Source organism: Hydra vulgaris, chromosome 02, assembly GCF_038396675.1.
Source record: "Hydra vulgaris chromosome 02, alternate assembly HydraT2T_AEP".
Lineage (NCBI taxonomy): Eukaryota > Metazoa > Cnidaria > Hydrozoa > Anthoathecata > Hydridae > Hydra > Hydra vulgaris.
In genome coordinates this window covers 69,084,288-69,110,902 of record NC_088921.1, presented here as the reverse complement: position 1 = coordinate 69,110,902, position 26,615 = coordinate 69,084,288, and the positions used below count along the sequence as shown (strand labels likewise).

The following is a 26,615-nucleotide window of genomic DNA, read 5'->3' as shown; positions in this document are numbered from 1 at the left end:
CATTAACGGAATTAACACAGTAAAATGTTTTCTTTGTGTAGTCTAATACGTTAAAATAAAACTCAATCAATGATTGAAAACAATTATAGTTTTCTTTTATTGCACATTTTTAAATCAAGACTTAAATTTGTTTTACAAAATTCATAGATTTTTAGAAGTATTTAATTTTTCTTTAAATTAAATCTTATATAAATGAAAATTTAATCGTATTCGCATTTAGTATATACATTAATTGTGTAATATTTTATTTAGAGCATATAGCTAAGGTAAAAAAAAAAATATTTCGAATATATTTTTATGTTCCTTACTCCAGCACTTTATCGTAAGTTTAAAAAGTCTTCTTTTAGAATGAAGGTTCAAGTAGGTTTCTTTTCAGTTGCTGCTGTTTTTTTCATTCTTTTTATTGTTCTATCATTCAATCAAGCAAATGGAGAGGTATCTCAAAAAAAAAAAGGACCACGTGTAACAAATAAGGTATTTATTTTTTATAATTTTTCAATCATAGTTTAAAAGTAAAACCATAAAGAAATAGTGCATCCACTGGTGTTATAAAGTTTGTTAAAGTACAATTGTAATCCTTTTTTTTAGCGATCTAAATATTCTTGATCTTTTATATTTAAAAACAGCATTAAAAAATTTCTAACTATTAATCTTCTATATTCTAAAGAATATCAAAGACTGGTTGGCATGGTGTATAACATACTTTTTAATAAAAATGCTTGAATCTGGATTGATAATGAATTGAATCTGAACAAATATATCTTATTTAGTTGTTGCTTGATGATAAGTAACCTGAGTTCAGGCTGAGTTAAATCATATTTAGTATTCATTTTTTGGTAAAACTTTAAGAGCTCACTTTATATTTTTGATTAGCATATAAAAATGAAAAAAGGTTGTTTGCTGAAGGAAAAGAGGTTTTTTGCCAAAGTTTTATTTTGTACACAGTTTTTTTTTATATCATATACAAACTTTTTTAAACCTCTTCAGCATTTGTTTTTTAAGGCTAATACTTATATTATCAATTAGTCAATTAATACTGTCTTTATATTCGCATATTTTACCCATGACTTATAGCAAGGCAACGCTTTATTGCTTGATTTTCTAGAGAAGGAATGGATAACACTGATAACAAATAAAATTTTAATGTGCACATCTTGTTAACTAGGTGGTTTTTTAAAACAAATTAAATATGCTGATTTCAAATATGCAAACCATTTTTCACCATCACGTCAAGTTGTAAAGATATTTGGGTTCAAATCTTTAGTATTTAAGGTAAAGTCCCTAATATTGTCAAAAAAAAAGTTATTCAAAAGTATGTCAACCTGTGTCTCAAAAGAAGCGTATTTTCATAGAGATTTTAAAAATGGTATTTGTTTGTAATAAAAATAAGTACTTTTTGTATTATTGCTGAGAAACATTTTGTTAAAATTTTTTTAAAAGTCTTTAGCATTTTTTCACATAATTTTTTATGTCAATAAATTTTAAGTAAAAAATATTTATCTTTTCTAAAATCTCTATGAAAATACGCTTCTTTTGAGACCCAGGTTGACATACTTTTGAATAACTTTTTTTTCAACAATATTAGGGACTTTACCTTAAATACTAAAGATTTGAACCCAAATATCTTTACAACTTGACGTGATGGTGAAAAATGGTTTGCATATTTGAAATCAGCATATTTAATTTGTTTTAAAAAACCACCTAGTTAACAAGATGTGCACATTAAAATTTTATTTGTTTATCAGTGCAATCTGTTCTATGCAAATGTTTATATAGTTGTGTAGTTTATAGGAATAATCAATCGTTATCACTTTTAGATTGTCAAACTTACTAAAAAAAATCCCTCCAACTTTTTTTCAATTATCATTGTAGTTTTTTTAGTGTTAATTGTATAACTGTTACACAATCTTTGAAATTGAAAGGATTTTAGTCTGACACAAAAGTGCTGTATTTAGTTAACTGCAGACAGCAAAATTTTGCAGCAAACAGATGTTTAAGGTTGACATGGCTAAATTATAAAACATTTATGTTTAATGATTTTTTTATTTTCATATGTATTTATTATATTTATTTATTTTCATTAAATATTTAGAGAAACTAAGAATTGCTAGGTTTTTCAAGGGCTATTTTTTTTTTTTTTTTCTGTAATTCACCTTCCCAAGGCCAAGACGGCCATTACAGATGAGGAGGCTACTTGTGGTTATAACCCTCTCCCAACTCTATAACTTCAAAACATGAACCTTGACAAACAGACTGCAGAAAAACAAGTTGACCGCGGTACTACCAGGGACATAGTGGGAATCGAACTCGGGACCTCTTGATTATGAAGCGAGCGCTCTACCACTACGTCACTACTGCGTATATTGTGATTATAATGTGAATAATTGTGTATTTAAAAGAATTATGTGGGCTTGACTTTATAATTCCATAGGCCCATGCAAATATTTCACAATAAAATAGATCTGTAAGCGAAATAAGTAAAATTAATTTGTAACAACAAAATGTTCAACATGTAGAGGTTGGAGTAACTTTACCCAGTTTCTTCAATCAAATTATTGAGCCAGGTAGTCAATTACATTAAAGTTACAAAGGATATAGTAAAATTTAATAACTTTGAGCTTTGGGCAGTGCTAACAGTTACCTAAAGCTGTTGTTTAAAAATAAAAAAATTCGTTTGTTTTATTATTATTTTTTTTTTACATAGCAGAAAATTAATTATCTTGAACTTAGGGTCATCTGACTTATAACTATCAATTGATATTTGGAAAAGTTACTTACTAACATTTAGAATTTTAAGACTAAAAATATTTACAAAAAATTTAAAAGATTGCTGCTATTGCATTAGTTCATTGTTGGGCGCTGTTTTCTTAGATTCAAATGAATAAGTTTAAAAATAAAAATGTGATCCAAATAAAATTATGGTTTTATTTAAAAATAAGCTTTCCTTTATTCACTCAAAATTGTAGCTAGTCTAAAACTTTATTCAATTATTTTTGTTTGTTTTTTTCAAATATTTATGATAAGTAATTACTCATCACAAAATCATAAACACTTATCTTGAACATAGCTGGGGCATTCCACGTCAAGTGGAACCACTTTTTGGTCAAATCCGACATCACCGACTCGAATTTTGATGAAAATTGACTTACATGTTGGGCATATGGACATTGTAATTTTTTTGACTTAAGTCAATTATTTCCTGAGATATGACCTTTCAAAGTTTTGACCTTTTCATTTGACTTTGGTTATTTAAAATATCATAACTTTTTTTCTATTATACTTAGGAAGTTGATTTTGGTGGCAAACAGAAGCTTTTGCACAGACGAACACCTTTGTGTCTATACAAAAAAGTATAAGTGATGAGTTCAATAGAAAATAGTTATTAGTCATTTGGTCATTTGACCTTTGAGCCTGGCCGTTGGCAAAGGTCAAAGGTCATAATTTTTTTTACATGTTGCTTTTTCTATTATGGATGCCCCATAAAAAAAATCTTTTTGGGATTTCCATAAACAGCTTTGGGATTAATATTAAAGTATAAGTAGGTTCTAAAAATTTATTATTAAAATACCTTACAATTATACAGTATTTTAAGGTAATTTATTGAACATGGGCCTTAGGTTATATAATAGCTACTGTATACCAAATATACTATAATTTGGTGATACTTGGCCTATATATATATATATATATATATATATATATATATATATATATATATATATATATATATATATATATATATATATATATATATATATATATAACAAAAAAACGGTAAAAATACACAACAAGTTGAGCTGGCTAATATTCTGTGACGTAATTTTCTCAATTCTTGACACAGAACTGGAACTATTGTCTTGTACTTGAAGTTCATTCGTAGATAATAGTTTAAAGCAATGAAGTTTTTGGGTACCAGGAATCGTTTTAACATTCGAAAATCTTTCCTTCAATATTGTGGATTCGATTTGCCAATCATTTGCAGTGAGGTATTCAAAGGAAATTCCATGGATATTTTCTTTAGCAAACAAATATAATTGATAAGTGGTCATTATTTGGTCATGGTGTGGATGTTGTAAGCTTGCTTAAGCTACTTCACTTTTAACAGTTGCTCCAACTCCATCACAAGGGCCCTTACCATGACTTGTGGCAAAGAAATGCCATTCGGCTGGAATACCAAAGTCCTCTTTGTGGGAGCACAGATTTATTAAATTCTTGCTGTTTTTGTATTGTGCTGCACAGCCATCACTAAAATATGTTATTTTTAATACTTCAAATTTCACTTTTAAAAAAATAATTAGTTTTTTTTTTTTTTTTTTTTGTTAATTCACCTCCCCAAAGCCCAGAAGGCCACTATAGGCGAGGAGGCTACTTAATTGTGGTTATAACCCTCTCTCAACTCTATAACTCCGAAACACGAAACTTGATGAACAAGGCCGCTGCACGAAGAAACAAGTTGAGCACGGTACTACAAGGGACGTGGTGGGGATCGAACTCGGAACCTCTCGCTTATGAAGCGAGCGCTCTACCACTACACCACTACTGCAGTTTGCACTGAAAAAGATGAACTGCAATTGTGTCATAGTATTACATTCCAAAAGCAGCACATAACTTCCTTGACATAAATGTGAACAATTGAATTCTCTCATCACTTTTCGATTACTCCATTGAGCAACAAATATTGTCAAAATCATGATCTTTTCACTCTTACTTTGTGTTGATTTATACTTATCCTGGAGCACTTTAACAATGTCATCAGCACATGCGTTGGAAACTTTTTTAATTGCTTCGTATTTATCATCCTCTGAAGTATCAATGGTAATAGCATCTGAATTGGGTGATAAAAGGTCTAACTTCCTTTTTACAAGTTTTTTAAGCTTTTACTTTTTCTCCGGAATATAACTTTTAAGAGTTTGTAACTTGCGTTTATCCAAGGGTGACTCACCCAATAACAACAAGGATTTATTAAAAATTGAAATTTCTTCTTCCTGACACTGATAATTTTCATCTCCCTTGTCACTACAAATATCTTGAAATCTGGAACTGACTTGAGAATCTGACTCTGTGTTACGATTTGCAGAATTTTCATCATCACATAATCCTATTTCCGAAGGTAAGCTTGTGATCCTCTTTCGGCAAGTATCACATAATTTTGCTCCAGCCGTAAGTTTTGAGGGATATATAGCTACCTGCCAAAAAGTAACTACCCTTAAGGTTTTATATTCTTTTTTCTCATGGTGTTGGAAAGGATCATAACAATAGTGTTGTCTCTTCTTTAACTCTTTTACTTGCGCTTGAAATGCCATTTTTAATCTAAGTTTCAGTAAAACTTTTTTCCTAAGTTGTCTTTTGACAACTAATTTAATGGAAATGAATTATTTTAATATAAAAATATATAGCTTTTAGCCTCATATAATTTAATACTGACTTAGTATGTATATATAGTACTAGTAATTAAATTACAACCATGAAAATAAAAGAAAAAAAGTAAATAATTAATAATATATATCTACGATTTACATTTTATTACATAGCTATTTACAGAAAATAACCTCAAAATACCACATTTGTGAGGCCGATAAATATTAAATTTTTAGAACATAATTATACTTAAGCAAAAAACCAACATGTAAAAAAAACATTTGACCTTTGACCTTTGCCATTGACCAGGATCAAAAGTCAAATGACCAATAACTTTTTTTTTATGGAACTTATCACTTTTTTGTCTAGACACAAAGTTGTTCGTCTTTGCAAGTGCTTTTGTTTGCCTTTAAGATCAACTTCCTAAGTATAATAGAAAAAAAGTTATGACATTTTAAATAACCAAGGTCAAGTGAAAAGGTCAAAACTTTGAAAGGTATATCTCAAGAAATAATTGACCTAAGTCAAAAAAAATTTACATGTTTTTCTTCTGTCCATATGCCCAACATGTGCCCAATATGCCCAACATGTGAGCCAATTTTCATCAAAATTCGAGTCGGTGATGTCGGATGGGTGGTTCCACTTGACGTGAAATGCCCCAGCTGACAAAACGTGTTTGAATTATTAAGTCAAATATTCAACCCTTTTGTTTTGCCAAAAAAAAATTATTGAATTTATAAAGTTTTCTGTATGTTTATTACCATTAAAATGATTAAGAGAAGTTAATAGCATTTTGAAAATTAATTCAACAAACTTTTTGTAAAAGTATTTTGGTTTTTATTGTCTAATAGTGGGTCTCTTCATATGTCCCAAATATAACAAAAAGGCAAATAAAAAAAGGCAATTATATTACTAAGTTTCTATTTTACATTGTTATTTATTCAACTATGCCTTTTTTAAATCAGTTTTTGTTATTTGGGTTAGTTTTTGTTATTTTGGTCAGTTTTTATTATTTGGGTCAGTTTTTGTTATTTGGGTAAGTTTTCCGTTTTGTATCATTTAAAGTCAGCAGTAAATGATTATTTACTGTTTAGTGAAGAAAAAAAATAGATCAATTAATAAAAATATTAGTTAATGAAGGGGAGAGTAGTGTACCTCAGAGGTATTTTCAAACTTTTACAAATATAAAAAAAAATACTTATATAATATAAAAATACTTATATAATATAAAAAAAAATACTTATATAATATTTAAAAAAAATACAAATATAAAAAAAAAAATAATATGTTCTGTAACAATATATTTTCTTTATCTTGATGATATTATTTACTCTTGGATTTTTTATTAAACATCCTGACATTTTTTTATCCCTTTTTTTATTTTAAAAAAATAGCTTACACTACAGCCAAGGTACACTACCGGTGGTGTACCTTGGAGGTATGTATGTTGTACTTTAAAGGTATTATTGTTTTAACAGATTAAGTATTCAACATGGTAGAAATTTGATATAATGTTTACTTATAATATAAAAATACTTATATAATATAAAAAAAATACTTATATAATATTAAAAAAAAATACAAATATAAAAAAAACAATATGAGGCTGATGTGAATCAGCCTCATTAAAGATAATATCAATCTAACTAGTTAGATTTATATAAACTATATATTAATTTATGTTAATGTTGAATTTATGTATTATTATGAATTTAAACTAATTTATACTTAGAAGTATTAAACACTTACAAAAGAATTTAAGTTGATTAAGAAAAGAGTAATAACAAATATCTACATTAAAGTTTAGTAATATTAAGTCCTTCACTTTGAATTTGCATTTATCTACTCTACATTCAGGTAATCAGAAGTAATGCCAAATGATAGTCTTTCCAGCTGTCGTGCTGAACATCCTGTAATAGAGAGATGTGGCAACTGGAAGACCATGTCTGATTTGTCCAACTCATACACAGTTTTATCTTCTCTTTGATAATTTGATAAAAATTTAAGAAAAGATAACAATTTTAGAAAAATAATTACAATTTAACAAAGAAATACATACATCATATTATACTAAAGAAATTCTTAATCAACAAAAAAAATCAACATATTACATTAAATACTTTCATAACAAGTATTACTCATAATAGTATTTACAAAATCATGCAAGTGTATGTTGTGTACTTGGTTACCACCAAGTACACAACATACACTTGTTGTGTACCTTGGTGGTACCAAGGTACACAATATTAGCTACCTCCAAGGTACACTGCTACTATAGTTTCTACAAAATCATCGTATATTTATAGGTTAGGAGTTAAACAGATTCAAACATGCATAAATGTAGCTGAAAACATGCTTTACAAATTTTGATAATAAATTTTAAAATAAAGTTTATACCTGGAGCTGTAGAAAAAAAAAGAATACACTCTAAAAAAGTTACTTTTTGGTAAAAATAAACTTTTATTTTTATTGCAACAACAAGCAGTGGTAAAACAACTTATAATGAGCCTTTAATGGCTGATACATGCAACTAAAATTTAAATTCATCACCCAAGATGGCAGCACAATTGGTCTCCAAAGTACACACACTTCCAAGGCATCTTGCCTCCAAGGTACACCACTCTCCCCTGCTCTAAACATTAAAAACTTTCATTAATTTATTTTTTAGGTTTTTTTCGACATAGAAGTTGGTGGCAAGAAACTTGGTAGAATTGTAATAGGATTGTTCGGAAAAACTGTCCCTAAAACTGTTACGAATTTTGTTGAGTTATCAAAAAAACCAGTATGTATAATTATCTATAATTAAATTTTGGTATGTATAAGTAGTATGGTATTTGGTATGTAAAAGTATGTATAATTAAATTTTGAACGATTGAATTAGCAAAATCAAAATTTAGTTAAAAACCCAAAAAAGTAAAATGATAAAATTATAAGTAAATTAATAAAAGTGATAAAGTTAAAATGATTTTTATTCAGAAAGGAGAAGGTTATAAAGGCAGCAAGTTTCATAGAGTTATTAAAGAATTTATGATTCAAGGTATAATTTTTTTATAAAATTTTGTTAATACTAATACCATTTGTAACAATTTATGTCATTTGATAAAATGTTGCGCAAAAATTTAAGTTTAAGTGGTTTTTTGCAACTTTTTTTTTTTTTTTTTAAATTTTTCAATGTTTTGTTGTGCATTTATAATATAATATTTTATAATTATTTATAATATTTTTGCTAGGAGGAGATTTTACTAATGGTGATGGAACAGGAGGTTAGTTTTACATTTAACTTAAGTTTAATTAACATTTATATAATTTTACAAAAAAGAGTTTGAACTCTGTTTAGTTTATTATTATAAAACCATTAATAAGACAACGTTGTTTATGTCAACAAATTTTAAGTTTTTCGTTTCCTCTTTTTTTTCTTTCTTTCTTTTTTCCTCTACTATTTTCTTCTACTTCTAATTTTAGGCTTTTTTCACCCTTTTGTCAATGTTCCACTTCTTTCCTTTGTCAATATTCTACTTCTTCCTTTTGTCAATACTTAACTCCTTTCCTCTGTCAATATTTTACTTTTTTATTAAATAAAAATTAATATTTGGTAAAAAAAAATTTATTGTACATATAAAAAGACTACACAAAACTTGTGCATTACTTTTCTCTTAGCTTGCATAAGTTCTCACAAAACATCCACTACCTACATAATTTATCTCTTTACTAACTTTTCTACTTCTCTGCTTCTTTCTTAATTGCTTATATAAGTCATCTCTTTATTGCTTAAATAATTCTTCTACCAATCACATATAAAATGATTTATGATATATAATGATGTAAAAAATAAAATTTCTGAGTTGTTACTGGTTGTATATTACTGATTTAATTGTTATAAGTATTTATCGTGATTATTGCTTTGGTCATGATTATTTCTCTGGTCATGGTTATTGCTTTGATCATGGTTATTGCTAATTTGGTCATGATTTCTGATCAGTTATAATTAAAATTATTAATAATAGTTTTGATTTATTCTTTGATTCAGGAAAGCTATGTTTCTAAGCTATTTCTTAAAAAACTTAAAATAAATTTAATTCACAACTGAAGTAACCAGGAAGGACATCCACAACCTGACACCACACACAAATAGATTTTGAAGTTGCTATGCCAATTTTTTATTTTTTTATTTATTCATTTGCTACAGCAAGTAACTTAACAACAAGTAAACCTGTTTCTCAGTGCAGTGACATTTTTATCAATGTTTGTGTTTCAAGATTATTTAGTTGAGAGGGTTAAAAGCAATAAAATTTTATTTTAAAAGTTGAATAATCCTTGACTTTTGTGTGACTGTTTAATGACCTTTGAAAAAGTGAAAAAAATGTTACCCATTCATAAATGTTAGCAAATATTAAAGTTATGTAAAGGTTTTACATTAGAATGTTTAAATATTTTATAAATGGTCAAAAATTTTATAAATTTAAGCAGTTAGAGCTCTAACAGTGTTTTGATGTAGAGGAAACTTTTTGTATTGTTAAGAGTCATTAGGTAGTTCCATAGAAGTAGCAAAATCAAAAATTATGGTGTTTTAACTCAGCAAATCATGCATTTTTTTTATTCTTTAAAGCATGCAGTTTTTTAAAAAAAAAATTTTAATTTTCAGTCAGTTCTTAAAGCAATTGAAAGCAGTTCAATGCATTAGTTGAAATGATATTGAAAATATAATATTGCAAAAAAAAAGTTTTTTAATAAAAAAAAAAAAATAATAAATACTAACAAAAAAAATCATGTTTTTTTTTTCATCTTTTAGTTTTTTTTAGTTTTTTTAACTAAATTTTATTTTAATTTTATTTAGTTAACCATTTTAATAAAAAAAAAAAGACATTTTACTTAAGTAAATTAAACTCTTTATCGATGCTATAATTCATCAATCAATTCATCATTATTTAATGTTCTGTATATAAGCATTGTTGTTTTTTCAACTCTCATCTTGTTTCTTAATGGAATGAATGAGTCCAAAAGTTGTTAAAATTCTTTATATTCTTGCACTAGAAGATTTAAAAAACCTTCAATATCCCTTGTGTTTTAATGCAACCAGATATGGCAACAGTATTTCATACAAGGCCGGATTTGAGATTTATAGAGATAGAGAATAGAATCCAAAGTAAGAAAGTGTCAAGCTCGATAAATAGATACAACCTTAGCAGATGCTAATTTTGCAACAGATTTGATATATGGATTCCAAGAAAGATCGAAAGTAAAAGTTATTCCAAGAAAATGAAGAGTAGAAGACTCATTGAGTACATCATCGTTCATAAATATAGGAAGAACTAAATTATTTCGATAATGATTGGCTAAAAAAAATTGAGTTATATCTGTGTTGAAATTCACCAGCCACTGTGAGCCCCATGCTGTAGCAGAATTGAGATTCTTTTCAAGCTCAAATGCCCCTCCAAGCAATCAGAGAGTGTTGGCTTTTTATCGTAACAAGCATAAATGGTAGTATCATCAGCAAACAATCCCACCTTAGATGTGAGAATATCTGGAAGATTGTTAATGTAAATTAAAAAGAGTATAGGGCCAAGGATAGAACCTTGAGGAACCCCTGAAGTTACAGAATATGAAAAAGAGTGCTGTCCATCGAGGACAACTTTTATACTACAATTGGAAAGGAAGGATTCAATAATCTTAAATATATTGCCAGATACACCATAAGAAGAAAGCTTATAGAGAAGACCAGCATGCCAAACTTTATCAAAATCTTTTGAAATGTCAAGAGGAATGGCCTTAACCTCTTCACTTTTATTTAATGCACAATAAAACCTTTCAGTTATTACTGTTAGCAAATCAGCTGTAGAATGAGAAGATCGAAATCCATATCGATGGTCTGAAAGTAAGTTATTAGATTTAAGATGAGAAATTAAGTGTTTGTTAATTAAAAATTCAAAAACCTTCCTTATGATAAGAAGAAGACTAATGGGGCGGTAGTTAGACAAATCAGATTGCTCTCCAGAATTTTTGAAGATAGGAATAACAGATGCCGCTTTCCAGCAGGCTGGAAAACAAGACTCTGATAAGCTTTTGTTGAATAGTTTTGAGAGTTTAGACGACAGCTCTGGAGAACACTTTTGCAAGGCAATAACAGGTATGTTTTCTGGGCCACAAGCTGTAGAAAAGTCTAGGCAGGAAATCACTTAAGATACAGAAGATGGAGTGATACGAATGTCAAGCAATGGATCAACCTGTTTGTTGGCAATATTAGGTAGAATGCAACTAGTGGAGTCAAGAGATAATATTGATGAAAAGTTTTTAGCAAACAATTCAACTTTGTCTTTAGGTGAGGTGACAAAGTCTGAACCATACAAGAGAGGTGGAATTAAAGATTTGCCCTTATTATTAATACTATTAAAGATTCGCCAGAAGCCTAATTTTTGAGATGAGATACGAGATTTCATGACTTGAGAATAGCGGGTTTTGGAGTTAGACAAAACCTTTTACCAATAGTTTCTGGCAATCGCAGCACCACAGTGTGACGAAAACCATGGAGGAGAGTGATGCTTGACCTGGAATCATCGAGAGAGAACAAAAGATTTCATGCCAGCCTGAATCCATGAAGTTATGTAAGAAGCGAATTTGTCGACAGAAAAACAAAAGATTTCTACCCAAGGGCCATCTTGAAGAAATACACAAAAAGAATCCAAGTCAGCTTGACTGTAGTTGTAAGAGGTACGATAATAGGAGGATTCAGATGATGAAGAAGAATGAGATACTAGTTTTAGAGTGATCAAACTGTGATCAGAAGCACCTAAGGGTAAATATGGAGAAACTGAGCACTGACTAGGATCAGAAACAAGACATAAGTCGAGTAGAAAAGGTAAATAATTCGGGCTGTCTAGAAATCGAGTTGGAAAGTTGACTATTAGAGTTAGGGATTGAGAAAGGCAAAAGTTGTGGGCTTTAATGCCTGCAGAATCACTGACACTAGAGCCAAGCCATTCAGTGTGATGATCATTAAACTCACCGACAACAACTATATTAGCTGATGGATAATGAGAGAGGGCTTGGTCAATATGATCAGAAATAACATCGAAAAGAGTGCTGTCATGAAATGAAGGAGAGCAATATAGAACAAATAGAAAGGTATTAGAGTGAAATGGTGCTAAACAAAAGCACCTAAAAGAAGAGTGTGTGGATTCAAACCTAGTTTCACAACAAAAGGGTGAATTTTTACGAATGTAAATACCCAGGCCAAGCATGTGACTATTGAAGTCTTTACAAATTAAGGGAAAATAACCATCAACACTAAGATTGCAAGATGAGACAGCTGAACTCAAATTTGTCTCACAAAGAGCAAGTAGGTCTGGTGAACTTTGCATAAGATAAGACTCAACAGAAGAAAAATCACTTCAAAGACCACGAATATTAGTGAATGATAAGTTTAGAGAACTTGGTGATGATGATGGTTTTTTGTGTTTTATAGTTTTTGGTACTTTATTAATTTTAAAATTAGATTGAAGAACTTGGCTCAAAGCATAGATAGTATTCAGAACACCTTTTAATAGCCCAAGCAATTGCCTCATTACTACTAATAAACCCTAAGCCGTAACAAGAGTTCCAAATGTGGCCTCTGCAATGCACACCAAAAGTACAAACAGGGACACCATTCATGCGCAACATGGCACTGTTAATACTTTGATATTTTTCAGCTGTTGATGGAATCAGCCTCTCTGAGAGCTACCACAGAGTTCGGGAAACTGACTACCAGCCGCCCTCAGAACCACAAAACTGAGTTTTTGAGCTGTGCTCTCATTAGGAGATAATAAAATGAGTTGCCTAGTCATAAAAACAGAGTCACATGCAAAACCCATGCATTGAGTCAAGAAGATCCAGCATTCAACATCCTAAATTGGAAACAATGTATTAAAAATACATCTACGCCAGCCTAATAGATGAGGAAGGGGTGCGAGGCTGGTCAACAGATAGAATCTGTTTACCCCGTAAGTCTTTGCCTAGGAGGCCTTCTACAAGACAGTAGCCGGATGCATTTGACATCTGCCTTAGATGAGTATATTTATCGAGACACCATCTCTTGCCTTTACTCAAACAAGAGCCCGAAGGCAGGGGGTGTTTTAAGTTGGAGTTGGCATCTCCTAGCCTTTGCCTAAAAAGGTGTATCCTACAAGGCAGCAGGACATGAAGCAGATTGTACTGGGTTACATGTTAGTACTGGGTTGTATTAGGTTACGTTTAGCTTTTAACTTGGGAATATAATAGCTTTTAACTGGGTTACATTTAACTTTGGTTAATAATAGCTTTACACTGGGTTACATTTTAGCTTTTAACTTTAGGGTTGTACTGGGTTACATTTAGCTTTTAACTCAATATGAATTTTGAAATGTGATTTCATATTAGTTGGATTGTTAGTCACAAAGATTTTTCTCTAAATTTATGTGTCTTTTTAATATAGATTTACACATTCTATTGTTTTTCTTGCTACATTGTGTAAGATATTCACCAGTATGATCTAAAGTATTGGTTGTTTTTACTAAAATATTTATTTTATCAGCAATTACATACAGGACTCGAAATTATGAACTTTTTTTGATCCAAACAATTTTTTGGATAAATACTTAGGTTTGGGGGACATGTCCGATAAAATGTAATAAAAAAATTTACTTTAAGGAAAGAAGCGCCATTCCTGGTAATGCATAAAATATTTTGTTTTTACAGCATCTTTTGACAACTTTAAACGTTTTAAATATGCGCTGAAATTTAAAACTTAATTAAAAAAAGAAAGTTTTGAAGAATGAAAAAAACACAAAACTTGAAATCTAAAATTTAAAAAAGAAAATATTTTATAATTACATTTTTTTCAAATTTTTTAAAAGCCTTTTTATACTACACAAATTGCTTTGTAAATTTAAAAGTTATAAATATATAAAGTATTGTTTACTTATTACTTTTTTAAATAAAGTATTAGATAATCTCAGATATGTTAACAATAAACTTGTTTTATTTTTTAACTTAGGTCAGGTTATCCTACTACAAGTCAGGTTATCCTGCTACTGGTAAAATGTAACCCAGTACAATCTGCTTCATGTCCTGCTGCCTTGTAGGATACACCTTTTTAGGCAAAGGCTAGGAGATGCCAACTCCAACTTAAAACACCCCCTGCCTTGGGGCTCTTGTTTGAGTAAAGGCTAGAGATGGTGTCTCGATAAAAATACTCATCTTAGGCAGATGTCAAATGCATCCGGCTACTGTCTTGTAGAAGGCCTCCTAGGCAAAGACTTAAGGGGTAAACAGATTCTATCTGTTGACCAGCCTCGCACCCCTTCTTCATCTATTAGGCTGGCGTAGATGTATTTTTAATACATTGTTTCCAGTTTAGGATGTTGAATGCTGGATCTTCTTGACTCAATGCATGGGTTTTGCATGTGTCTCTGTTTTTATGACTAGGCAACTCATTTTATTATCTCCTAATGAGAGCACAGCTCTCATAATAAAATGAGTTGCCATGTTGCGCATGAATGGTGTCCCTGTTTGTACTTTTGGTGTGCATTGCGGAGGCCACATTTGGAACCCTTTGTTACGGCTTAGGGTTTATTAGTAGTAATGAGGCAATTGCTTGGGCTATTAAACGGTGTTCTGAATACTATCTTTGCTTTGAGTCAAGTTCACACCTATATAGTCAAGATTCAAACCTAGTTTCACAAGTTGTTGTGAAACTAGGTTTGAATCCACACACTCTTCTTTTAGGTGCTTTTGTTTAGCACCATTTCACTCTATTGCCTTTCTATTTGTTCTATATTGCTCTCCTTCATTTCATGACTGCACTCTTTTTGATGTTATTTCTGATCATATTGACCAAGCCCTCTCTCATTATCCATCAGCTAATATAGTTGTTGTCGGTGAGTTTAATGATCATCTGACACTAAAGCCACTGTAGACTACCACTAGAATCACTGACACTAGAGGCTTGGTTCTAGTGTCAGTGATTCTGCAGGCATTAAAGCCCACAACTTTTGCCTTTCTCAATCTCTAACTCTAATAGTCAATTTTCCAACTCAATTTCCAGACAACCCAAATTATTTACCTTTTCTACTCGACATATGTCTTGTTTCTGATCCTAGTCAGTGCTCAGTTTCTCCATATTTACCCTTAGGTGCTTCTGACCACAGTTTGATCACTCTAAAACTAGTATCTCATTCTTCTTCATCATCTGAATCCTCCTATTATCGTACCTCTTACAACTACAGTCAAGCTGACTGGGATTCTTTTTGTGTATTTCTTCAAGATGGCCCTTGGGTAGAAATCTTTCGTCTTCCTGTTGACAAATGTGCTTCTTACATAACTTCATGGATTCAAGCTGGCATGAAATCTTTTGTTCCCTCTCGATGATTCCAGGTCAAGCTTCACTCTCCTCCACGGTTTTCGTCACACTGTGGTACTGCGATTGCCAATCAAAACCATTACTTCCATATCTATCAGCTAAACAATTCTCCAGAAATCAGGCGTCTGTTTATTACTGCTAGAAACTATTGTAAAAAGGTTTTGTCTAACGCCAAAGCCCGCTATTCTCAGGTCATGAAATCTCATATCTTATTTCAAAAATTAGGCTCTCGTGACTTCTGGAGAATCTTTAATAGTATTAATAATAAGGGCAAATCTTTAATTCCACCTCTCTTGTATGGTTCAGACTTTGTCACCTCACCTGAAGACAAAGCTGAATTGTTTGCTAAAAATTTTTCATCAATATTATCTCTTTACTCCATTAGTTGCATTCTACCTAATATTGCCAACAAACAGGTTGATCCATTGCTTGACATTCGTATCATTTTAGCTTCTGTATCTAAAGTGATTTTTTGCCTAGACTCTTCTACAGCTTGTGGCCCGGACAACATACCTGTTATTGCCTTGCAAAACTGTTCTCCAGAGCTGTCATCTAAACTCTCAAAACTATTCAACAAGTGCTTATCAGAGTCTTGTTTTCCAGCTTGCTGGAAAGTGGCATCTGTTATCCCTATCTTCAAAAATTTTGAAGAGCGATCTGATTCGTCTAACTACTGTCACATCAATCTTCTTCTTATCATAAGGACGGTTTTTGAATCTTTAATTAACAAACACTTAATTTCTCATCTTAAATCTAATAATTTACTTTCTGATCATCAAGATGGATTTTAGATCTACTCGTTCTACAGCTGATTTGCTAATAGTAATAACTGATAGGTTTTATCGTGCATTAGATAAAGGTGGATAGGTGTTAAGGCCATCACTCTTGACATTTCAAAAGCTTTTAATAAAGTTTGGCATGCTGGTCTTCTCTATAAGCTTTCTTCTTATGGTGTATCTGGCAACATCTTTATGATTATTGAATCCTTCCTTTCCAATCGTAGAATCAAAGTTGTCCTCGATGGACAGCACTTTTCCTCATATTCTGTAACTTTAGGGGTTCCTCAAGGTTCATTTCTTGGGCCTGTACTGTTTTTAATTTACATTAACGATCTTCCAGATATTCTCACATCTATGGTGGCATTGTTTGCTGATGATACTACCATTTATGCTTGTTACGATGAGAAGCCAACACTCTCTGATTGCTTGGGGGAACATTTGAGCTTGAAAAGGATCTCACTTCTGCTACACAATTTGGCCACAGTGGCTGGTGAACTTTAACACAGATATAACTCAATTATTTTCAGCCAATCGTTATCGCAATAATTTAGTTCTTCCTATATTTATGAACGGTGGTGTACTCGATTTGTCATCTACTCTTCATCTTCTAGGATTAACTCTTACTTCTAACTTTCTTGGATACCATATATATCAAATCAGTTGCAAAATTAGCATCTGCTAAAGTTGTATCTCTTTATCGAGCTTGACACTTTCTTACTTCGGATTCTATTCTCTATCTCTATAAATCTCAAATCCTGTCTTTTATGGAATACTGTTGCCATGTCTGGGGTGGATCTTCTATGATGCTCTTTTAGACAAGGTGCAAAAATGCATTGTAAGCATAGTTGGACCTGCTCTTGCAGCCAACCTCCAACCATTAATACATAGTTGTAATGTTGCTTCTCTTTCTCTTTTCTACAAATGCTATAATGGGCACTGCTCTAAAGAGCTAGCGTCTCTTGTGCCATCTACTAAAATTAATTGTTGTTTTTTTTGTCATTTAATTAAATCTTATCCTTTTTTTGTGACTGTTCCTAAGTGCTCCAAAAACGCCTCTTTCTCTAGTTTTTTTCCTCGAACATCAGCTCTTTGGAATTCGCTTCCTTCATCTTGCTTTCCTGATTTATATTATTTGCAATCCTTTAGGTTGTCTGTCAATTGTTATCTTGCTCTTCAATCTTCATCTTTACTCTTCCAGTACTTTCCAATTTTAATTAGTGGTTGCTTGCAGACTTTTTGTAAGTGAAGATGTTTAAAAAAAGAAAAATATATATATATATAAATACAAAAAAACAACATATGGATAAAAAAAATGTAACAAATGCATCCATTAGAAGCATGAAAGTTAATAATCAGCAAAACAAAAGAAGCGGCTCTACAATCTTCATCTTTTTTCTTCCAGTAATTTCCAACTTTAGTTAGTGGTTGCTTGCAGCCTTGTTGGAAGCAATGTTGTTTAAAAAAAAAAAAATTTTGATTATTAAAGAATATTGCACATAATGTCATTTATATAAATATGTTTTTTTTATGACAAGACTAACTTTTTCTATGATTAGTTTTATAAACACTTAAATTAAACTCAAATCAATTAAAAAAATCACTCTAATCAACTTAAATTGCAAAAAACTTTAGCATGAAAACAAATGTTACATAATTTAGTTTTTAAGGTGTAACAAAATAGGTTCCTTGGTTTCTAAAGCATTAAATTAACTTATATGTTAAAAGTTTTTATTAATTAAATTTAAAAGGGGTTTTAAAAGCTATAATATTTATTTATAATTTTTAAAAAGTATCTGAAAATAATTTAAAAAAATGATGAAATATAAATTTAAATTACTCATAATTAATTGTAATATTTTAGTATAAATGATAAAAACCTGGCTGCTAAATTTAAAAAAATTGAAACTTGAGTGTCTTTTAAAAAAATGAATTATCTCAATAAAATAACATATTTTATCAACGTAACTGTGTTCAACTTCATTTTCTGTTTTGTATAAAAAATAAAAAGGTCAAATTATATGCTATATTGAATTTAATAATAATTTTGGAACAACTAAAATGATAATAAAATATATGCACACAAAATATGGGTCAGACAAAATGACCGGTAGATGTTTTTTTTCACCAGACAAGTGCTGGACCTATGTTGGGTGGGTATTTCGAGTCATGCAGAGATGAACTATTGGTTTGTTATGTGCGTTGATCCAGCCATCTAAAGATATTTATAGCTACAATTTTCCCATTCAATAAATTACATTTTTCATTTTCTTCTGTTTAAGTTTAAAAAATTTTCTCCGATTTGTACTTTATTTGGTGAGTGTAACTTATTTGTAGAGTGAGATTTGTAGAGTATTTGAGAGTGTAACTTATTTGTAAATATAATCTTTTCTTGAAATGAATATTGATTTGAGTTTACAAAAAACTAATAATACAATATTTTGGAATATTCTATTGAATGATTTCAGGTAACATAAAGAGTAGAGTTAACTCCAGGTTTATTTGCATCATAGGTGGCGAATAAATTTTTGTAGATATGTGTTTAAATACATTTATGAATTTGCAGATCTGGTATTAAATTTTTATTTAATTATACTTAAACATATTCTTTTTTATTTTTTATTTTTTACAAAACCAAAAAAAACTTTGCAACAATACCAAGAAAATCATTTAAAGTTGAAAAGCTACCATATACTTTCTAATCTTGAGGCATTAAAACACCCACCATTTTTGGCCCAAAATCGAACTGGCGGGGACCCTAAAAATTAAATTTTTTTTTTTTTTTTTGCTCAAACTTATTTTTATACAAATAGTCAATTTATAAATCGATTCGCGAGTTCGATTTCGAAAATTGATAAGATATGAAACACCCTAGTGTATATGTATATATATTTATATTTATCTATATTAAAGTTAATATTTTAAAAACTTATATTTTAAGTAAAATACAAAATTTGTAATTGGGACGCAGTAATTCATTTAGTTAATTACCCTCAAAACCTTGTTAATCTTCTATTGACTAAATAACTTTAAGAAATAACTTTGTGATTTGATTGCAAGGAGAAGTTCAATGGCTTTCTATAAAATATTTTGCTGTTAATATTAAGTGAACTTTAAAAAGTATTTTTTTCCATATTTTGTCCAGAACAAAAAATAAATTACTTAAGGTTTTGCTTAAAATAGATTGATGCAAAACAGTGTTTTGCATTAATCTATTTTAAGTGTTGTGAGGTTTTACTGATTTACATAATCGAAGATATTTAGCTTTTTGTGCTTTTTTTGACAAAATTTTAAAGCATTTTTATTTATACAATTTCAAATTTTTGTTTTGCATCCTTTATTTAACCTAATAAGCTATATTCTTCAAAAATACATTCTTAAAAGTTTAACAATGATATCAGTTTAGGAGAGTTGAAATAAAAATGGCTTTATTTTTATATATATCAAATCCGTTGCAAAATTAGCATCTACTAAGGTTGCATCTCTTGCTAAGTTTAGCAAATTAGCATCTGCTAAGGTTGTATCTCACCCCATTTATCAAATCCATTGCAAAATTAGCATCTGCTAAGGTTGCATCTCTTTATCGAGCTTGACACTTTCTTACTCCGGATTCTATTTTTTATCTCTATAAATCTCAAATTTGGCCTTGTATATAATACTGTTGCCATATCTGGGGCGGATCTTCTAATGATTTCTACCTTTCTCTTTTTTTTAGACAAGGTGCAAAAACGCAGTGTAAACATAGTTGGACCTGCTCTTGCAGCCAACCTCCAACCACTATCGCATCATCATAATGTTGCTTCTTTTTCTCTTTTCAACATATACTATAATGGGCATTGCTTTAAAGAGCTAGTGTCTCTTGTGCCATCTACTAAAATTCATTCTCATGTTACTCGTCATTCAATTAAGTCTTATTCTTTTTTCTGTGACTGTTCCTAAGTGCTCCAAAAACTCTTTGTCTAGTTTTTTTCCTTGAACATCAGTTCTTAAGAATTCGGTTCCTTCGTCTTGCTTTCCTGATTCATATAATTTGCAGTATTTTAAGTCATCTGTCAATCGTTATCTTGCTCTACAATCTTCATCTTTTCTCTTCCAGTAACTTCCAACTCTAATAGTGGTTCCTTCCAGCCTTGTTGGAAGCGAAGATGGTAATATATATATATATATTTATATATATATATATATATATATATATATATATATATATATATATATATATATATATATATATATATATATATATATACATATATATATACATATATATATATATATATATATATATATATATATATATATATATATATATATATATATATATATATATATATATATATATATGCCAATCTAAAATTTTAATAATTTATCTGCAAAATCAAAAAGTTTAGGAAATTAAATTGAATTGCAATAAAAAATTTATGCTCTATCTTTTATGTACAGGGCGCGACAAATTGTTTTTTCTTAATATAAACATTAGCGTTCGTATCTTTATTTATTGACGAATGTCTAATTTAAGAGGGATATGTCAAATAAGCTATTTTATTTTCAATTCTTTAAGTTTTGTAAATTTTTTTTATTTAAATAATTTTTTATTAAATTATAAATGAGTTTTATTTACAAATAACTTTTATTCTAGTTAATAAGTTATTAGATCAAAGATGCTTGTTTTTATTTTTTTATTAAATACACGGTTTTCAATATTCCCGAAAGTTGTAACACAAAAAAATTTCAAATAAACAAACATTAAAAATGGTACATTTTATGAAGGAGTCAAAGTTATTTTTCGAATATGAGATGCTTTTTTAAACTGAAATAATTATTTTGAAATTACGACTTTTTGAGTTTTAACTTTTCTCATTCTTGCTTTAATTTTAATAAGTAGTTATGTATTATATAGTTAGTGCATCACCTTTTCAGTTATTATTTAGACAAAAAACTAAACCTAAATTCTAGTTATAATTTTTATAACATGGGCTTTAATTAATTATTAAGATTAATATGAAGTGAACTTATATTATAATTATTGATTTTTTTGGTATCCCCTTGATTAATTTTTCTTTAAAAAAGAAAATTATCTTAAAAACGTTAAATACACACAAATAAATAAATTTATTAAAAATAACTAAGCAATTGAGTACAAATACATTTCAAACGAAAAAAAAATTAATTTACAATCAAACATGTGTATAACAAATTTAAAAAAATATGTAAACTTTGATCTTTTTTGCATTAATGCGTCATATGACAAACCTTAAATAAAAATTTTAACAGATAAGTAGACATAAAAGAAAAAACAAACAAACTGCAAAACAAATCTGCTTTTCGGTAACCTGTTGTCATACTTATGTTGCTGTCATGATGCATCTTGTCAGTGTTTTATGACGTTATTTCATGTTGGCTTTTAGTAAACATTAGTTTAATTTAAAAGACATCACAATAGATTTAATATATTTTAATTGAAAAGCAAAGTAGCAAATGCTTTAAGGAGCCAAGCTATAAACATTAAAGATAAAAAATTAAATTGAGATATAAATAAATTGCATTTATATAGCTAAATATATTGTCTAAGCTTATAGTAAATTTTAAAAGCAGTGAGTTCAATAAATTAATTTACCAATTATTTATTTTTAACAATATAATGTAGCACCATTATATTATGATAATCAGGTAATAAATCAATTTAACTATATTTAAGTTTAATTGATAAAAAACAAATAAAATTTTAATAAAATAAAAACCAAAACAAATAAAATATACAACATAATATATTATTAAAAGATAAATTACAAATTTAAAAAAATAAATTACAAAATTAAAAAAAATAAAAATAAATCACTGAAGAAAAAGCAGCAACAAAAAAGTTATAAATATCTTCACTGATAGAATACATTTACAACCTTTTGTTGCTGTTTTTTCTTCAGTGTCTCCCAACACCCTGGTATGGATGAGCCCTCCATTTAAAGGAGGGCTCATCCATACCGTCATTACTACACCACTTATTGAAGGACCTCTCCGAGAGAGACTCTGGATGTTGGGAGCGATAATTTCTATACTGCTCAAATGTTAACAAATCTAAAATCACAAATGCTCTCAAATGTTAATGACTCTAAAATTACAAATATAAGAATATAATAAAAAATTATAAATATTTGCAACTTTATATCCTAACATTATCCATTTAAACTTCACTTTTATTTAAAGTAGTAATAAGAAATCTTAAACGAATATCGAAGATTGTGAACTTTCTTCTATCATTTTTTTTTCTACTCTAAATAGCACACACAAATAATTTTTATATATAACAAACTGTCATTTAAAATAAGTTATACAATCATCATATGGCTTTAAAAAAATATATATCAGCTAGGAGATGTTTGAAAAAAAATTAACTTAGCAAATATTAAAATAAAAAAATTAAAAACCTGCAATTCTAATAATAAACATATTGCTAACACAGAAAAATTAAAAAGAAAGATGTTGTAAACACTTTTTTGCAAACTTCAATATTATTTCTTTAAAAAAATTATTAGTAAACGTTTTTAAAAAATTCACAAAACTTTACAATATTTTGTTCTTCTATTCCACATAAATATATCATCTGATAAATCTAAAATAAAAAATGTAACGAATAAGTAAATAAGAAAAACATTACCTACAAAAAATGAAAATCAATGTACCTTATAGAGAAAAGCTGTTGTGATTTACCAGAGTAGTAGTTATTAAATATTATTATTTCACGTCAGCTTTTAGAAAATAATTTATGCTGGTACATCATAATTCCAAAATATTTATAGCAAAATCATGTAATAAACAGCACTAAAAGACAGCACTAAGACAAAATCAAATTGAGATAAATCAAATTGTATATATAGCAAAATAATTTTTCTTGGCTTTTAGTGAATGATTAAAAGCAGTGATTTTTAATATAATAAAATTACCTAATTATCATTTTGAACAATAGACACCAACGTGAAGGTATGCCAAATGTCTATCAACTGAACAGATAACAAAAAACAACATCACAACAACAACACACAACAATAGCACACACCATAAGTTATTATAATATGCATATAACATAACTTAAGTAACATAACATTCATATATAACAGAACATATGTAAGAACATTACGCAAAATGTTATTAAAATACATTATTATGTATTTTTAAAATAATTAATAATAAAGGTTTGAAAGTACCTAGACCTAAAGCAGTAACAGTTTGACACTAAACACTGCTGTTTAATCCTCTGCTATAAGTACATCACTTTGCTGGCAAGGTTGACAAATCTTGCTCTGCACGTTTATCAAGTCACAGCACTTTGAAAACATGGAAACAACATAGTATAAACATATGTACCAACTATAAACACAATATATATATTTAACCTTATATAAACATATTTAAACACATTTATAAAACAATTATATAACACATATTCACACATACACAAACAATAAAAAAATACTTTACATTATTATAAAAACACATCGATAAAACAACTATAAAGCACATATTACCACCTACACACACTTATCAAAAAAGCATATATGCAAACAATAAACATTTGCAAACAAAAATTTTGCAAATGTTTATTGTTTGCATATATGCTTTTGACAATTTGCTAAATGACAAGAGAAAATTTAAAAAGATACAAGTTAAACATATATATATATATATATATACAAACAATACTCTTTATCTTCCTTTTTTTTTTTTTTTTTTTTTTTTTTAATAAGAACTGTAATCTTCATAACAAAATTTAACCTTTACATACAATAACATGTGACATGTCTTGTCAGTGTTGGCACAAAATTTTTATTTATTTTCAATTAAGTTAATAGCATCACAGAAATTTCAAAGTAGTAAAAACCAATTTTATGGAAAATTGGTTTTTACTACTATAAAAATGTTATATATAAATTGCTAAATTATTTGCATAATTATCGTTATTTTAATAATATATAACGATAATTATTTATCTTAATATGATTCTTTATGTAATATTTCTAAACTAATAAATAATAATTAAATTCCAAATGATAAAAAGTTTTAACTCGCATAAGAGATCTTTCTCCAATAACCGCGTGCATTTTGAGAGCGCGCTCTTACAAATTTTGAAACGCCTAGTAACTAATTAAAATTTAAAAACGAAAGCGAAACGACGTTAAATGTTAACTTTAGCAATTATATTAAGATGTAAGAAAAATTACTAATATAAAAAAAAAAATGTGCCCGGGAAACCTCAAGAACTCCGTCTAAATTTTAAAATACTTTTTTTTTGTTGTTCTACCATTTAGATAAATTTACTATAGTTTTAATTTATTATTTTAAATTTTGTATTAAGTAAATAATTTTATTTAGTATGTGTATAAAGAATAAAGACATTATTGGAGTGTATTGAATAAAAGTTATGTAACATGTTAAGTATAAATAAAAAAGTGAACTAAGGGAGGAAGTACGTGTAAAATGGCATGAACGCACACGTTATGATTAAAGGGATCCCAAAATGCAGAGGTAAGTTGTGTTCATATCTTAAATAAACCTTGGAAAATAAGTTTAGATTTGGTTAAAACCAAAACAAATTAGTTCTCGAGATATTAACAAAAAAATTTCCGCTTTTTTGTAACTTCGCTATCTTATTTCTGTTTCGAAGCCTAATTTTAGCCTACGATTCTGCTGAATTTTTTTTCTTTCAAACGAAATCTGGTCATATTGATCAAATTGGTATGTCAACTAACTGAAACTGTCGTTCATGAAAACAATATGGCGTTAAAAATGAAAGTTTCTTTTAATTAATATCGCAATAAATAATTTGTTTTGTTAAGTATAATTAACTCTAAACTTATTTTCTAGAATATAAGATATTAACACAACTTGTCTCAGCACTTTGGGATCTTTTTTTATGATAATTAGTGAAATTTATTTGTCTTTTTTCTTTCCCAATTTAAACACCACAGCTTTTTTTCTTTTTGAATTTAATCACCATAAAAGAATATTTTTTCTTGATTTTAAATACCACAATGCCTACTCTAGACTAATAATAATTAGGGGAGGGGGCTGCTAAATCAATGGTTTTACTGCGTAGGTACTTTACGGACGCCCCCTTAAAAAATAAAAGTTTGCAAACTACGTTATTAAAATTAAAAAAAAACTTAAATAAGACCTAAATAATTTTTTAATGCAAAAAATTTAGGAAAGAGTATCTATGGTATGAAATTTAAAGATGAAAACTTTAAATTGAAACACGCTGGTCCTGGTTATTTGTCAATGGCAAATGCTGGTAAAGATACTAATGGTTCTCAATTTTTCATTTGCACCGTCAAGACATCATGGCTCGATGGAAAACACGTTGTGTTTGGAAAAGTTTTAGAGGGAATGGTAATTAAAAATAATAATCTAAAAAAACGATTTTTAGTACGGCATTTAAAAATTTGATTTCATCGTTAATTTTTACAACTTATTTTAGGATGTTGTCACTGCTATTGAAAACACTCCTGTGAATGGAAGCACGCCTAAAAGTGATGTCATTATTGCCGATAGTGGCGAACTTGAATTAAAGGAACCTTTTAATCTAGACAAAGAATGAGTTACTTTATTTGATATCGACATTTGTTTAGTTAATTTTTCTAATAATTTTTAAAATATAAATAAAGTTGCTAAAGAAAATTTAAATTTCTCAAATATGTATCTACGTATCTATTTGACTTAAATTATCGTAATTTTTGTTGCCTCTACGATTAAAGAAGGAAACATGCTCTACTCAAGATGTATTAAAATATGAACCCATTTTATTTATCCATATGAATGTTTGATGGACCCATTTATTTTACCCCTTTCAAATTTTAAAAAAATAAGCCAACATTCCATCGCATTTGCTATACTTCTTTCCGTAAACATGTTATAACTCAGGTCAACATAAAAATTTTTTTCTGGTGCCAAGCAAACAATTTTTTTGTATAGCATTTTTCATTTTTATTTCAAATATGCAACTCATTTTTCACCATCACGTCAAGCTGTAAAGGTATTTGGGTTCAAATCTTTAGTATTTAGCGTAAAGTCCCTAATATTGTCGAAAAAAAAGTTATTCAAGTATGTCAACCTGGTTC

At 28.8% G+C, this 26,615-nt stretch overlaps 1 protein-coding gene across 3 annotated transcripts; it reads left to right on the top strand.

The window, feature by feature from the left end:
- Positions 1-26,194, top strand: LOC100196976 (peptidyl-prolyl cis-trans isomerase 5). Of its 3 annotated transcripts, none has more exons than XM_065791806.1 (7): positions 1-19; positions 348-474; positions 8,027-8,140; positions 8,335-8,395; positions 8,589-8,621; positions 25,703-25,887; positions 25,976-26,194. In XM_065791806.1, the coding sequence occupies exons 2-7, from the start codon at positions 349-351 to the stop codon at positions 26,093-26,095; spliced, it is 639 nt and encodes a 212-aa protein (XP_065647878.1). In that variant the 5' UTR covers positions 1-19; position 348; the 3' UTR covers positions 26,096-26,194. The 3 variants fall into 3 exon arrangements, with proteins under 3 accessions (XP_065647878.1, XP_065647877.1, XP_065647876.1); XM_065791805.1 differs by lacking the exon at positions 1-19 and adding an exon at positions 129-266; XM_065791804.1 differs by lacking the exon at positions 1-19 and having other exon boundaries at positions 273-474.
- The last annotated feature ends 421 nt before the right edge of the window (positions 26,195-26,615 follow it).

Excerpts from the sequence above, each read along its gene's own strand:
- LOC100196976 (XM_065791804.1), top strand. The coding sequence starts at position 298 with ATGTTCCTTACTCCAGCACTTTATCGTAAGTTTAAAAAGTCTTCTTTT. Across the intron at positions 8,141-8,334 it reads TTGAGTTATCAAAAAAACCA|AAAGGAGAAGGTTATAAAGG; the intron begins GTATGTATAATT and ends ATTTTTATTCAG. Across the intron at positions 25,888-25,975 it reads GAAAAGTTTTAGAGGGAATG|GATGTTGTCACTGCTATTGA; the intron begins GTAATTAAAAAT and ends AACTTATTTTAG.